This window comes from Capra hircus, chromosome 6 (assembly GCF_001704415.2).
Source record: "Capra hircus breed San Clemente chromosome 6, ASM170441v1, whole genome shotgun sequence".
Lineage (NCBI taxonomy): Eukaryota > Metazoa > Chordata > Mammalia > Artiodactyla > Bovidae > Capra > Capra hircus.
Genome location: NC_030813.1, coordinates 83,912,112 through 83,926,939, shown reverse-complemented (window position 1 = coordinate 83,926,939; position 14,828 = coordinate 83,912,112). Strand labels below are relative to the sequence as shown.

The 14,828-nt window shown below is 38.2% G+C and overlaps 1 protein-coding gene across 2 annotated transcripts in view; it reads left to right on the top strand.

Annotated features, from left to right (window-relative positions):
- CENPC (centromere protein C) overlaps nt 1-14,828 on the top strand; it is a 105,364-nt gene that overhangs the window by 64,452 nt on the left and 26,084 nt on the right. For both annotated transcript variants that reach the window (XM_018049507.1, XM_005681653.3), the window contains exons 9-10: nt 2,797-2,988; nt 7,748-8,009. In XM_018049507.1, the coding sequence (XP_017904996.1) occupies nt 2,797-2,988; nt 7,748-8,009 (454 nt within the window). The remainder of the gene's footprint in view (nt 1-2,796; nt 2,989-7,747; nt 8,010-14,828) is intronic.

Here is a 14,828-nt window from a genome sequence, read left to right as displayed (position 1 = left end):
GTGGGTTGCCATTTCCTTCTCCAGTGCATGATAGTGAAAAGTGAAAGTGAAGTCACTCGGTCATGTCTGACTCTCAGCGACCCCATGGACTGCAGCCTACCAGGCTCCTCCATCCATGGGATTTTCCAGGCAAGAGTACTGGAGTGGGTTGCCCGAAGAATTGATACTTTTGAACTGTGGTGTTGGAGAAGACTCTTGAGAGTCCCTTGGACTGCAAGGAAATCCAACCAGTCCATTCTGAAGGAGATCAGCCCTGGGATTTCTTTGGAAGGAATGAGGCTAAAGCTGAAACTCCAGTACTTTGGCCACCTGATGTGAAGAGTTGACTCATTGGAAAAGACTCTGATGCTGGGAGGGATTGGGGTCAGAAGGAGAAGGGGATGACAGAGGATGAGATGGCTGGATGGCATCACTGACTCAATGGATGTGAGTTTGAGTGAACTCCGGGAGTTGGTGATGGACAGGGAGGCTTGGCGTACTGTGATTCATGGGGTTGCAGAGAGTCGGACACAACTGAGCAGCTGAACTGAACTGATACCAAACAGTGTTATATGCTGTAGGTAATAAAGATGACTTAAAGTGCTGGTAGAAAGGCTGTACCCTACTCAATCTTTGCCCTTGTATAGTGTGGAAGCTGCTGCTGCTGGTTGGCTTAGCCAGGTCCTGGGGTGGTTGGTTGTGGTGCTTGGGGTCTGGGAGCTAATGTTGGCCTGCTGGTGGGCAGGGCTGTGGGCTGGGGCTGATGTTGCCTGCTTGTGGGCAGGACCTGTTCCTTACACCGGTGGCTGTGAGGTCCAGGGTGTTTTGGAGCTGGTGTAAATTCACGGGTGGGCAGAGCTGGATCCTGGGATTTCTGGCTACTAAGGCCCTGGGATTCCTGGAGCTGGTGTCAGACTGATGGTGGGTAGGACTGAGTCCTGATAGTGGGGTTCCAGAGGTCCAGAGGCTAATGCTGTCCCACTGATAAGTAGGGCTGGGTCCCAAATAGGTTGGCTTCTTGGCCTGGGTTGTCCCAGGACTGACGCTGACCTACTGGTGGGTGGAGGGGGTTCTGGCATGAGTAAGCTAGATGTTTTATTAATAGTTGCTATGTCATATCTGACTGTCTTGTGAGCCTATGGACTATAGCCCTTCAGGCTCCTCTGCCCATGGGATTTCCCAGGCAAGAATACTGGAGTTGCCAATACTGGTTACCATTTTGTTCTCCAGGGGATCTTTCTGTCCCAGGGATCAAACCCACATCTCCTGCATTGGCAAGTGGGTTCTTTACCACTGACCACTGGGAAGCTCTAGTAAGCTAGATAGAAGATTCCAAAAATCCAAAATTGTGGTTGCCGACAGCAGTGTCCTTGTGGTAGAACAATGACTGCAACCAGCATCTGGGTCCCCAGTGAGCTCCACTTACTACCTGCCTCTCTGGGAGGCTCTCCAAGATCAGCAAATGGTTCTGACCCAGGCTCCTTCCAAACTACTGCTTCTGCCTTGGGCATTGGAGTGTTTGAGATTTTGTCATTTTAATTACAATGTGTTTGCCTGTTAAAAGTGGTGTCTGTATTATATAGCCCTCAGATTCTCCTGAAAGTTAGCCTCACTAGCCTTCAAAGTCAAAGTTTAGGGAGGCTTGTCTTCCTGGTGCAGGAACCCTAAGCAGGGGAGCCCAGCGTGGGGCTCAGACCTGTGTGGCCCCTGAGGAGAACCATGCAATTGTAATTATTCTTCTGTGTATAGGTTTCCCACCCTGGGTCTTGATTGTCTCTTGTCTCTGCCTTTCCTACCTGTCTTGTGGCTCTTTATGTCTTTAGTTGTAGACGGTCTTTTTGCTAGCCTTCAAATTATTCTCATCAATATTTGCTCTGTAAATAGTAGTTGTAATTTTAGTATGCCTGTGGGAGGAGGTGAGCTCAGGATCTTCCAGTTTATTTACCATATGAGTTTCCTACTTGATAATGATTTTAATTTCTTTGGATCTCATAGAAATATTTGTGTCAGAAACTTAAAAATGCAGGTTCCTTGATTGACTTGGTGGTCAAGAAAATTTTTCATTATATAACATTAATGTTTTAATCTCTTTCTGGAAAAAAATTTTTCCCTTGTTACACTCATGTTGGTGGTTATACACATTTTATTGTAGATGCAATGTTTGTATTAAAATAGCCTATATTTCTGATTTCCCCTTCTTCCTGGTTGTCAGTCTCAAAAATGAAACTAGAATTCATCTTTCCTTTTTGTTAGATCGTTTCTTCTCTACCTGCTTTTGTAGTAAAATGAAACTACTATTGACACCTTTAACTTTTTGTTGCTTTCCATATTCATTGTTGTTTTAAATTCTTTTTCCTCTTTAAATTCTATTCAAAGAAACGTTCTTTTTTCCTTCAGGTAGGAAATACATCTTTGTTGAAAACTTACTTTAAGTATTCTCTTCCATAAATTAGCTTGACTAAAGTCATGAGTTATTTTAAAACAGAAAAGCAGTGGTTAACCTTTTCTTACGTGGGACTTTCTTACGTAGTGGAAGGAGTCATATATTGCATTTTTCCTTTACGTACTATGCTTTTCTTTTTGACTCAGGAGTATATGTTGCTTATCAAACAATGTGCAAAGTTTGCATTTAGCTGAGAGGAAGTTGTAGATTTTGAGAATGTGTTACTTTTAAAAAACAGAAGAAAAAAGAAGTCCATAGGATAAATTTAAGAAGTTTCTATAATTGAGAGGTCTTTTTTGTTTGTTTTTTAATTGGCTGTGGTTTTCTGAATATTCTTTGGTTCAGTAGATTTTTATTTTTATTGTTTATTTTAGGAAGCAAGAAAGGTAGCACCAATGTTCCTCATAAAAAGAATCAAAAAAAAGATAAGGAATGCAGAAAGAAGCATTTTTCAAGTGGGTCCAAGAACAACAAAATTGAACCTGAAGAATTAACTTCAACTATTAGAAGAAGTCAAAGAATTTCTAGATGCCCATCTGATTGGTGGGTGGTAAAATCAGAGCAGAGTAAGTATTTTTATTTAAATCATATTCATTCAATGAGAGGCTCTGTGTTTGATTTATATGCCTGTTCCCTTGAGAAAAATCTCATGAGGAAAAAATTAAATTGGATCGCCAACAGAAATATTAAATCAATTAACTATAAAGATATTCATGAAGCTTTATCATATATAGTATTTTAGGTATAGGGATATAACTGTGGAAAAATAAAACCAAAAATGAAAAATTGTTGCTGTTATATGACTTACATTCTACAGAAGGAAGACCAGCTGTATAGATATATTGGATGAGGTGAGGAACTATCCCTGGTGGCTGAGAGGTTAAAGCATCTGCCTCCAATGTGGGAGACCTGGGTTTGATCCCTGGGTCGGGAAGATCCCCTGGAGAAGGAAATGGTAACCCACTCCAGTATTCTTGCCTGGAGAATCCCATGGATGGAGAAGCCTGGTAGGCTACAGTTCATGGGTTCGCAAAGAGTTGAACACGACTGAGTGACTTCACTTTCACTTCACTTTCATGATGTGAATTAGATGAGAGCTAAGAATTGACAGTGTGATTTTGACAACATGGAGGTTGTTATCACCTTGATAAAATTGATTTTTGTAGAATGATGAGACCAAACGTCTCTGATTGAGGTGGGTTCAAGGGAGTTTGGAAGTGAGACCAAAGAGACAGTAAAATAAAGGGATGTGGCAGATGTGGGGTCAAGAGAAGGTCTCTCTCTCTTTTTTAATATGCTTACTCTTTTTAATATTAAATCAGCTCATCTGCTCTTTAAAATGACTGTGTAGAAAGGTACAGGATCACAGTCCTTGTGTAGGCAAGGAATTGGTGTGGGCTACCCTAGAATAAAAGGGTTAGCTTTAGATTGAATCAGGGACATTAAATGTGAAAAGGTAAAGGCAGAGTACGTGGCAACACTTAGAAGTAGGTTGGTGGGATTGATGGGAGGATAAATGTTGAAGGTAAACTTTGAGTAGATTACTTTGTTTAGTTTATTACTCTTTAAAATGTGACTACCATTACTTCTATCTCATTAAGTTATACGTATTAAATGGCATATATTTACTATTAAAAGGTTAAATACTACTGTTACTGCTTTCGAGAACTCATCTTTTTGTCCCATGTTGCTGGAAACTGTACTATGGTAAATGAAGATGTAATTATATGCATTAATAAAATTCTTACAAAGCTTGGATAAGCATTCTTGAGCTCCATAATTTACCAAAAAAGACTTGAAACATGTATTAGTCCTGAGACATGTTGAGGTCAAGTAGGCAGTCACAAAAGTGGAGGAATGCTTATAGATCACCTGGTCCAAACTCCTTCATCTGATGGAAGAAGAAACTAAGTCTGAAGCATAGAAAAGCAGCCTAAGTTCTCCTTAAGGTCAGAGACCTTTGTGCTAGAATTGAAACAACAGAACCCTTTTTTCCTTTACTCTTGATCAGCCTGTAGTACATGCAAGAAACATTTATAGTGTGCCCATGGTGAGGTAGGAATAGTGATAGGCTGGGCCAGGCAAATGAGCAACCTAGAATGGGAAATTTAAGAAGACACTTGATCTTAGGGCTGTGTGACTGACTTGGAGTAAAGTGAAGTGAAAGTTGCGCAGTTGTGTCGGACTCTTTGCGACCCCTTGAACTATACAGTCCATGGAATTCTCCAGGCCAGAATACTGGAGTGGGTAGCCTTTCCCTTCTCCAGGGGATCTTCCCAACCCAGGGAATGAACCCAGGTATCCCGTATTGCAGGCAGATTCTTTACCAACTGAGCTATCATGTAAGCCCAACTTGGAGTAAGCACCTTCTTAAATTTTACACCCTAATTAGAATTTTTAGTTTTTTTCTTTATGAGAACTTTTAAGATGTACCCTCTGATAATTATTTTGCAATATATACTATATAAGATTATTGTGTTTTGCACCTTAAACTTGCATAGTCAGTTATGATCTATGTCAGTTATATATTGATATAACTGATATCTGTCAGTTGTATATCAATAAAACTGGGAAAAATTATTTACTACCCTAGGCTACTCTTGCTTTATAACAATCCTGCCCCTGCTGTTAGACATTAGGAATATAAAGATAGGTCTTGGTCTAAATGATTGTCAGTCTGCTGGAAGAGAGTGGTAAGTAAACATGAGCTGTATGTTGTTGTTCAGTCGCTCATTCATGTCTGACTCATTGTGACTCCGGGGATTGCAGCACACCAGGCTTCCCTGTCTCCCAGAGTTTGCTCAAACTTCTGTCCATTGAGTTGATGATGCTTTCCAACCATTTCATCCTCTGCCTGCTTCTCCTCCTGCCCTCTTTCGCAGCATCAGGGTCTTTTCCAGTGAGTTGGCTCTTCACATGTATCACGATGTATGATAAACATTATCACAGGACTGAGTGAAGTGAAATCGCTCAGTTGTGTCCGACTCTTTGCGACCCCATGGACTGTAGCCCACCAGGCTTCTCTGCCCATGGGATTCTCCAGGCAGGAATACTGGAGTGGGTTGCCATTTCCTTCTCCAGGGGATCTTCCAGACCCAGGGAAAAGGACTGAGAGGAGCTGCTTAATTTAGCCTTGGGGTGTAGAGAAGGCTTCCTGAAAATGGGATGATTAGGAGCAAGCTAAGTGATTGGCTGTGGTGAGGAAAGAATGTTTGAAGCAGAAGTATCATATGTAGAGATCTGGTGCTGAGAGTTTAACCTTTTAAAATTGTTTTGTTAAAATTATCTGGGGGAGTTGTTAAAACATAAATTACAGGATCTTACTCTGAAAATTTTAGTAGGTCTGAGCTAAGGCCTGAGAATTTGCATTTCAAACAGATTCCCAGGTAATTGCTGGACTACTATTTAAGATCAGTGCTTTGGAAAAATGAAAATAGTTCAGTACTGCTGCCTATTTTGATTTGTCTATTAGGAGAAGAGTGTTGAGTTACGCTTAATGAAAAAGCACTTCAGTTCAGTTCAGTTCAGTCACTTAGTCGTGTCTGACTCTTTGCGACCCCATGAATCCCAGCACGCCAGGCCTCCCTGTCCATCACCAACTCCCAGAGTTCACTCAGACTCACGTCCATCGAGTCCGTGATGCCATCCAGCCATCTCATCCTCTGTCATCCCCTTCTCCTCCTGCCCCAATCCCTCCCAGCATCAGAGTCTTTTCCAGTGAGTCAACTCTTCACATGAGGTGGCCAAAGTACTGGAGTTTCAGCTTTAGCCTCATTCCTTCCAAAGAAATCCCAGGGCTGATCTCCTTCAGAATGGACTGGTTGGATTTCCTTGCAGTCCAAGGGACTCTCAAGAGTCTTCTCCCAACACCACACTTCAAAAGCATCAATTCTTCGGCACTCAGCCTTCTTCACAGTCCAACTCTGTAATAAATTGGAATTCAACTTATTTGGAGATTCCCTGGTGGCTCAGACAGTAAAGCATCTGCCTGCAATGCGGGAGACCTGGGTTCAGTCCCCAGGTCGAGATGATACCGTGGAGAAGGAAATGGCAAACCATTCCAGTACTCTTGCCTAGAAAATTTCATGGATGGAGAAGCCTGGTGGGCTACAGTCCATATAGGGTCACAAAGAGTTGGACATGACTGAGTGACTTTTCACTCACTTTCACTCAAACATATTTGAACTTAATCCTTAAGCTATGGGTAATCAGTAAAAAATGTTAACCAGATTGTAGTGATTCCATTTGTGTTTTCTAAGGATGATTCTTAAAACAGTGTAAAGGATGGATCGAAGAATGGCATGGATAGAGAAAGGATATCAGTTTAGAGGCTGTTTTAAGGAAAGAAATGATAAAGGTCTCTGCTAATGACAGGCAGCAGTGCTTAAAAGAAGAGGATCTGAGAAGCATTCTTCCCTTATGGCCCAGTGGTAAAGAATCTGCCTTCAATGCTGGAAACCCAGGTTGAATCCCTGGGTTGGGAAGATCCCTTGGAGAAGGAAATGGCAAGCCACTCCAGTATTCTTGCCTGGAAAATCCCATGGATGAAAGAACCTGGTGGGCTATAGTCCATGGGGTCACAAGAGTTGGACATGACTGAACGACTTCAATTCTGAAGAAAGTAGAGTGACAGGATTTAGGATTGCTTGTGGTTGGGGGCAGGAGTCTCAGATGACTCATATATCTGAGATAGTGACACTTTTCATTAAGATAGGGAATAAAACGAGTGGCAGATTTGGGGGAGAGTGGTAGGTCAATATTATAGATATCAGCATGTAGATAATAATTATATCAGAATATAGATAGTAATTAAAGTTCTGTATAGATAGATCCTTCAAAGAAAGTACACAGAGAGTGAGAAGATGAAACTGGGACCTTGGGGAAATTCCAGGATGTTAAGAAGAATAGTGGGCAGAGCCAGAGAGGATGGTTTTGAAAACTTATGATCAATTTAAAAGATTTGGTCCATGTATCTGTAAATTGCAAGCAGATCAAGCCAATCAGTTTTAAAGGAAATCAACCTCGAATATTCATTGATGCTAAAGTTGAAGCTCTAGTACTTTGGCCACCTGATGTAAAGCGCCAACTCATTGGAAAAGACCCTAATCTTGGGAAGGAGTCAGACATGACTTAGAGACTAACAACAACAACAATCTATAAAGTGAAGAGCTGAATAGTTTATGAATTTAACTTGAAAACAAATGTAGATTACTATGAGATTGGGTGCATGTATATGTTTACATGAAAAATATAAATAATATTGATATTTTAGTGAGCCAGATAATCAAACGTATACTTACTTTATGTTATCATTTAATCCTGTAGGTTCTTTTTCTAGCAGTTCTTCAGTAAGAAATGAACTGTCAGTGTATCATAACAGTAGACAAAAACCACCTGCTGAGAAAACAAACCAGTCATCTAAGAATATTGGAAAAAAAGCTGCTCCATTTAAAAAGCAGAAGAGAGCTAACAAAGGCAGCTCAGGAGCACAGGTTTTATATGCTAAAGATTCTGGTGGTGCCCAGAATGAGTCATTGGGAAGCAATGAAGCAGACCTGGCTAAGAAGAAAAATCCTAATCCTCCTGGGTAATGTCTCTTATATATACAAAGTAATTATTTTTGTTTGACACTTAATAAATGTCTCTGTTACTCAGTCATTTATAGAAAGCAATATTAGCATAAAGGAGTCTATAGTCTGACAGACCTGGTAGTAAATCCATGGTGTGTCATTAGTTGCGTGACCCCTCTGGCTAAATAGTACTCTGAATTTGTTTACTCATATTAAAATGGGAAATAATATATAGCACATGAGGTATGATGATAAATTTAATAAGGTAGGTGTTATTGTTACCTAACAATCCCTTTTTTAAAATTGTGATATAAACAGATAAAATTTATCATCTTAATCATTAAACTTAAAAAAATTAATTTATTTGACTGCATTGGATCTTAGTTGTGGCACAGGAGATGTTTGGTCATATCTTCTTTGCATCAAAGTTGTGGTGTACAGACTTTCTAGGTGTGGCATGTGGGCTCAGTAGTTATGGTGCGTTGAGTTACTCTGCAAGATGTGGGATAATAGTGCTGCAACTAAGGATTAAACCCATGTCCCCTGCATTGCAAGTTGGATTCTTAACCACTGGACCACCAGGGAAGTCCCCATCTTGTTTTTAAGTGTATCGTTTGAGTTGCTTTCTTTTTTATTTTTTTTAATTAATTAATTAATTTTTGGCTGTGGTGGGTCTTTAGTTCTGTGTGTGGGCTTTTTCTAGTTGCGGCAAACAGGGACAACCACTCTCTAGTTGCCATGCACAGATGTCTCATTGTGGTGGCTTCTCTTGTTGCAGAGCACCTCATCTAGGGTGAGCAGGCTTCAGTAGTTGTGGCTTTTGGGTTCTACAATGCAGGCTCAGTAGTTCTGGTGCAAGGTCTTCATTGTCCTGCGTCATGTGAGATCTTGCCAGGTCAGGGATTTGGCAGACTGATTCTTAATCACTGGACCACTAGGGAAGTCCAAGTTGCTTTCTTTTAAGTGAGATTAATATAATTTTAGTAATTGGGAATGCATTATTTTTTTTTCCAATAAGATGATAATATTTAACATTTTAGTGCTTATTATTATCAAGTGTTCGCTAGATGCTTTCAATGAATTCTCATCAGTCCTGACAACCTAGTAAATACTGCTCTTATGCATTTTTGCTTTTTGATATAGCATTTGCTTATTCATTCATTCAAAAAATACTTAATGCATATTATGTATGAGAAATTGCAGGTGCTGGGGATGTAGTGAATACATGATTAGAATACTCTAAAATACATTACTATATGGCATTATGGTGCATACTATCTATAAATAGTTCACTGAATTGTACGTTTACCCCCAGTGATTTGCAGTGCTCCCTCTGTCTTATGTCAGACTTCCATATTTATAGTAACTTATTCTTTATATCAGGAGAAGACAATGGCAACACACGCCAGTACTCTTGCCTGGAAAATCCCATGGACAGAGGAGCCTGGTGGGCTGCAGTCCATGGGGTCGCTAGGAGTCGGACACGACTGAGCGACTTCACTTTCACTTCTCATTTTCATGCATTGGAGAAGGAAATGGCAACCCACTCCAGTGTTCTTACCTGGAGGATCCCAGGGATGGGGGAGCCTGGTGGGCTGCCATCTATGGGGTCACACAGAGTTGGACACAACTGAAGCGACTTAGTAGCAGCAGCATTGTTTATATCATTTGGTTTTTATAAAGAATCTTGAGAGGTTGAGAGGATATGTATTAGCTCTATTTTTACATGTAAGTAAGGTACGCTTAAGATAAATAAGTGTACCTAGGTCTTTTATTAACCTAATTGTTTTTACTTGAATGTGTTAATAATAATAAATCACTGTCTTATTAAAGCAGATAAGCCTTAGTTATGGGTTGAGAGAAATACTAAGGTGTAAAAATAAAGTTTTTATGTTGAGTTTCTGAATTTGATCTAGTATCCCTATCTTACACATAATGGAACTATTTAGAAACATCCAAAGTTGATAGTTATTACAGTATCTGCTTAGGAAACCTGTTGGGTATCTGGATTCATAGAAAGGAAGATCTTTGAGACATTTGTATAGTCTACTTAATACATGTAGAAGATCAAACACGTAATTGTGTTGATATTTTACTTGTCATAAGGTGGAAAATCCTGTGGACAGAGGAGCCTGGCGGGCTATAATTCACAGAGTCACAAAAGAGTCAGAAGTGACTTAGCAACTAAACAACAATAAGCATACATCTCAGCAGTTTCACTTGTACACAGATGTTTTTATCAGCATTATTCATAATAGTCAAAAGGTAGTTTCCCAGATGGCCAGCAGTGGATGAATGGATAATCAAAATATAACAGAATGTGCTTCAAAGAACGCCATCAAGAAAGCAAGAATACCAGAGTGAGTTGTCATTTCCTTCTCCAGGGGATTTTCCCGACCCAGGGATTGAACTCATGTCTCCTGCATTACAGGCATATTCTTTACCACTGAGCCATTAGAGAAGCTGGAGTCACATGATAACTTTACATTAATCCTTTGAGGAACTGCGGGATCATTTTCCAAAGCATCTGCACTATTTCATATTCCTATCAGCAGTTGACTTCAGTGACTCCACATCCTTGTCAACATTTGTTGGCTTTTTGATTCTAGCCATCCTAATTGGTATGAAGTTGTAGCTCATTGTGATTTTTATTTTCATTCTGTGAAGACTAAGACTGTTTGTGGATTTTTAATTGGATTGTCTTTTTTTTTTAAATTGAATTGTATTGAGAGGTTTTTATTTATTCCAGATATAAGTCTCTCTTCAAATAAGTGATATTTGATAATCTGTCATTCTTTGGGTTGTCTCATTTTCTTGATGGTGTTCTTTGAAGCATGAAAGTTGTTTTTTTCTTTTTAATTTTAATTTTTTAATTTATGGAAGTATGTTAACACATTTACAGAAAACTTAGAAAATATAGAGCAAGGTTACATACAGTTCCACTATATATTACATTTTTTTAAGTAGATAAATTAAGATTTTTAGTTGGCATTTCAATAAAAACTCAAAAATTAATAGAATGAGTATACAGAGAAGTAGGATATAGTAGACCTGAAATCCGCTGTGAACCAATTCAACATAATTAAGATTTATACAATTTTCACACAACAGCAGGATACAAATTCTATTCAAATTCCTATAGGCTGTAATCTAGGAGACACAGAAACATATCCAGGGATGTAAAACAAAGTGCAAAAATTTCATGGTCTAAAGTTATTGAAATCATGCAGTCTGTTCTTTTATTCCTGTGGAATTATGTTAGAAATCAGTATCAAAAGATACTTGAAAATAACCCACATATCTTCAAGTATGATGTCACAAGTACAGGGAGACATTTACCAAAATAGATCTTCAACTTAGCCATTGAAAGCCTCAATAAAGTTAGACTGAAAAAAAAACACAGAGGGTGATTGCAGAGAAGAAAGCATTTAAATGGGAAATTAGTATAAAAATAAGAAATTAATGGTAAGGATACTTTAAACTTCCCTTCTCTTGTGGGCTTCCCATGTGGCTCAGCTGGTAAAGAATCCCGCCTGCAGTGCAGGAGACCTGGGTTTGATCGCTCGGTTGGGAAGATCCCCTGGAGAAGGGAAAGGCTACCTACTCCAGTATTCTGGCTTGGAAAATTCCGTGGTCTGTATAGTCCATGGGGTCACAAAAAGTCGGACACAACTGAGCGACTTTCATTCATTCATACTTTAGACAGAATCCCATGTATTTGGAAATTAAATGTCCACTTTTAAATGATGAGTGTATCCAAAAAGGCCATAACAAGGAAAATTAGGAAATATTTGCAATGGAATAAAAATGAAAACAGATTTTACCAGAATTTGTTGCATATAGCTAAAGCTACTCAGTGCAGTTAAATACAGTGTGGAGCCTTGAATAAGGTATGAAAACAAATAATGGGCAGTAGCATAAAGTTTTGTGAATTTGAACAAAATCTGTACTTTAGTTAATAATACTGTATCACTTGTTAATTTTCTGTTTTGTTTAAATAACATAGTATTCAGAATTGGATTAGAAGTTTCGATCCTCATTCAAATTTTTTTTTTAAATCACTAAGATAATAAATTTTGTAGAATTTTAGCAGTAATACTAGATGCCAAAATACATGGAACTATATCAAAGTTTTGAGTGAATACAAATTCGAAATTTAGCATTCTATTCATACTAAGTCAAACAAGTGGAATCAAAATGTCATAAATTTTTTTGGTTTGGCAAAAATTTATAAATTTTCTAAAATATTATACATATTGTATATATATACACACACACAAAAGCTTTCTTACTACCAGAAGCACAAAAGTTTTTAATTTTGATAAAATCCCATCTATCTATTTTGTCTTGTCGTTGCTTTTGTTGCTGTTGGTATTTTGGTGTCATATCTATGAATTCTTTGTCCAATTCAAGTTCATGAAGATTTACCCCTGTGTTTTTTTCTTAGAGTTTTGTAGTTTTAGCTCTTAAATTTAATTCTTTGATCCAGTTTGAGTTAAGTTTTCTATATGCTGTAAAGAGTCCAACCCTGTTCAGTTGTCCCATAACTGTTTGTTGAAAAGACATTTTTTTCCCCCATTGAATAGTCTTAGAACCCTTTTTGTAGATCAACTGACCATAGATGTATGGGCTTATTTCTGAATTTTCAATTTTATTCTGTTGTTTACATATCAGTTGTTCTAGAACCACACTGTCTTGATAATCATTGGTTAGAGTAAGTTTTGAAATCGGGAAGTGTGAGTTTTCTTTTTTTAGGAATATTTTGGCTATTCTGAATCTTGCAATTCCATGTAAGTTTTAGAATCAGCATGTCAATTTCTGCAAAGATGTCAGAATTCTGATATGGACTGCTTTGAATCTGTTGGTTTAAGGAATCTTGCTGTCTTAACAGTGTCTATTGATCCACGAACAGGGTTGTTTTTCCTATTAGTTAGGTCTTTTTAAATGTCTCTGAACAGTGTTTTTGTAATATAAGTTTTATATTTCCTGTTGTTAATTTCACTCCTAAGTATCCCTTTTGATGCTGTTGTGAATGGAATTACATTTTAAATATTACTTTTGGATCAATCAGTGCAAATGTATAGAAATGCATTTGATATTTTTATGTTGATCTTTATCCTGCAATCTTGCTGAACTCTTGTATTAGTTCTGATAGCTTTACAAATAGATTTTATAGGACTTTCTAAGTAAAAGGTCTTGAATGTCATTTGTGAATAGTGATAGTTTTACTTGTGTTTTACTATCCAGATGCTTTTTCTTGCATTATAGCCCTGGCTAAAGTCTTTAATACTGGGCTCAGTAAGAGTGGCATGGTAGACTTCTTTGTCTTGTTCTTAATCTTAACAGGAACACATCCAGTCTTTCGCCATTCAATATGTTTTTAGCTGTGGGGTTTTTGTAGATGTCCTTTTATCAGGTTGAGGAAGTTCCTTTTTATTCCTAGTTTGTTGAGTGTTTTTTATAGTGAAAAAATGTGTTTTGTCAGATACCTTTTTTTTTACATCAGTATATTGAGGTGACCATGTGATACTTTTTTATTATTATTGATAAAATGTACTACATTAATTGGTTTTTGGCTTAAACCAAACATGCATCTCTGGTATAAATCCTATGTGATCATGACACATAATTCTGTTTTTATGTTGCTAGCATTTTGTTGAGGGGTTTTGTTTTCTTTTGGTCTTTAGTTTTCTTGTGATTTTTTTTTTCTTTTTTTTTTTTTTTTGTGCAGTTTTGGTGTCTGGATAACACTGACCTCATAAAATGAGTTGGGAAGTGCTTTTCTATTATTTTGGAAGAGTTTGTGAAGAAGTCCTGTTAAGTCTTTGAATGGTGGTAGAATTCAGTGGTGAAATCATCTGGGCAGTTTTCTTTCTACTGATTTATTCTCTAAGTCTTGAAATTGATTGTTTTTTTCTTGAATCAGTGTTGGCAATTCTTGTGTTTCTAGGAATTTGTCCATTCCACTCTAGTTATCTAATTTGTTGGTATGCAGTTGTTTATAGTATTCTCTAACAGTCCTTTTGTTTTGTTTTGACTGATGGTAGGACCTAGAGGGAGACTAGAAACTCCAAAAATAAATGGTCAAAGAATACTCAGAAGTTTGCATGCTCTTTAGTTATGTTGCATATCCCCACAAATAATAAGAATAAGCTGGTAGACCGAGTTAAGAAACTCATGTATTTGCAGTATTTGCAGTAAGCTAACTAGTTGGCAGATACCAAAGAGGTGAGCCTATGTTCCTCTGAACAGTACTGTTTGTCAGGAGGCTGGGTAGAGATATCAAAGAAAACAATTTCAATTCTTAAAGGATTTTCAACAAAAGCTGTGATAGATTAACTACCTGATAGCTCAGTTGGTAAAGAATCTACCTGCAATGCATGAGACCCCAGTTCCATTCCTGGCCTGGGAAGATCTGCTGGAGAAGGGATAGACTACCCACCTCAGTTTTCTTGGGCTTCCCTTGTGGCTCACCTGGTGAAGAATCCACCTGCAGTGTGGGAGACCAGTTTTGATCCCTGGGTTGGGAGGATCCCTGGAGAAGGAAAAGGCTACCTACTCTAGTTTTCTGGCCTAGAGAATTCCATGGACATGGGGTTGCAAAGAGTTGGACGCCCCTGAGCGACTTTCACTTTCCTACATCATAAGCTGCCTGTAGGTAATTACTCCCAGTTAGTCACTTCTATCTTAGTTAGGTCAGGTCTGTATCATTTCCTGTGTCAGATTTTTTTAAATTAAAACTTTTAGTAGATTCTAAAATCAGATTTCCTTCCTGGACTAGTTGTTAAGTTTTAGAACCTGAACAAGATTATCTGATATTTGTGAGTATTGTATTG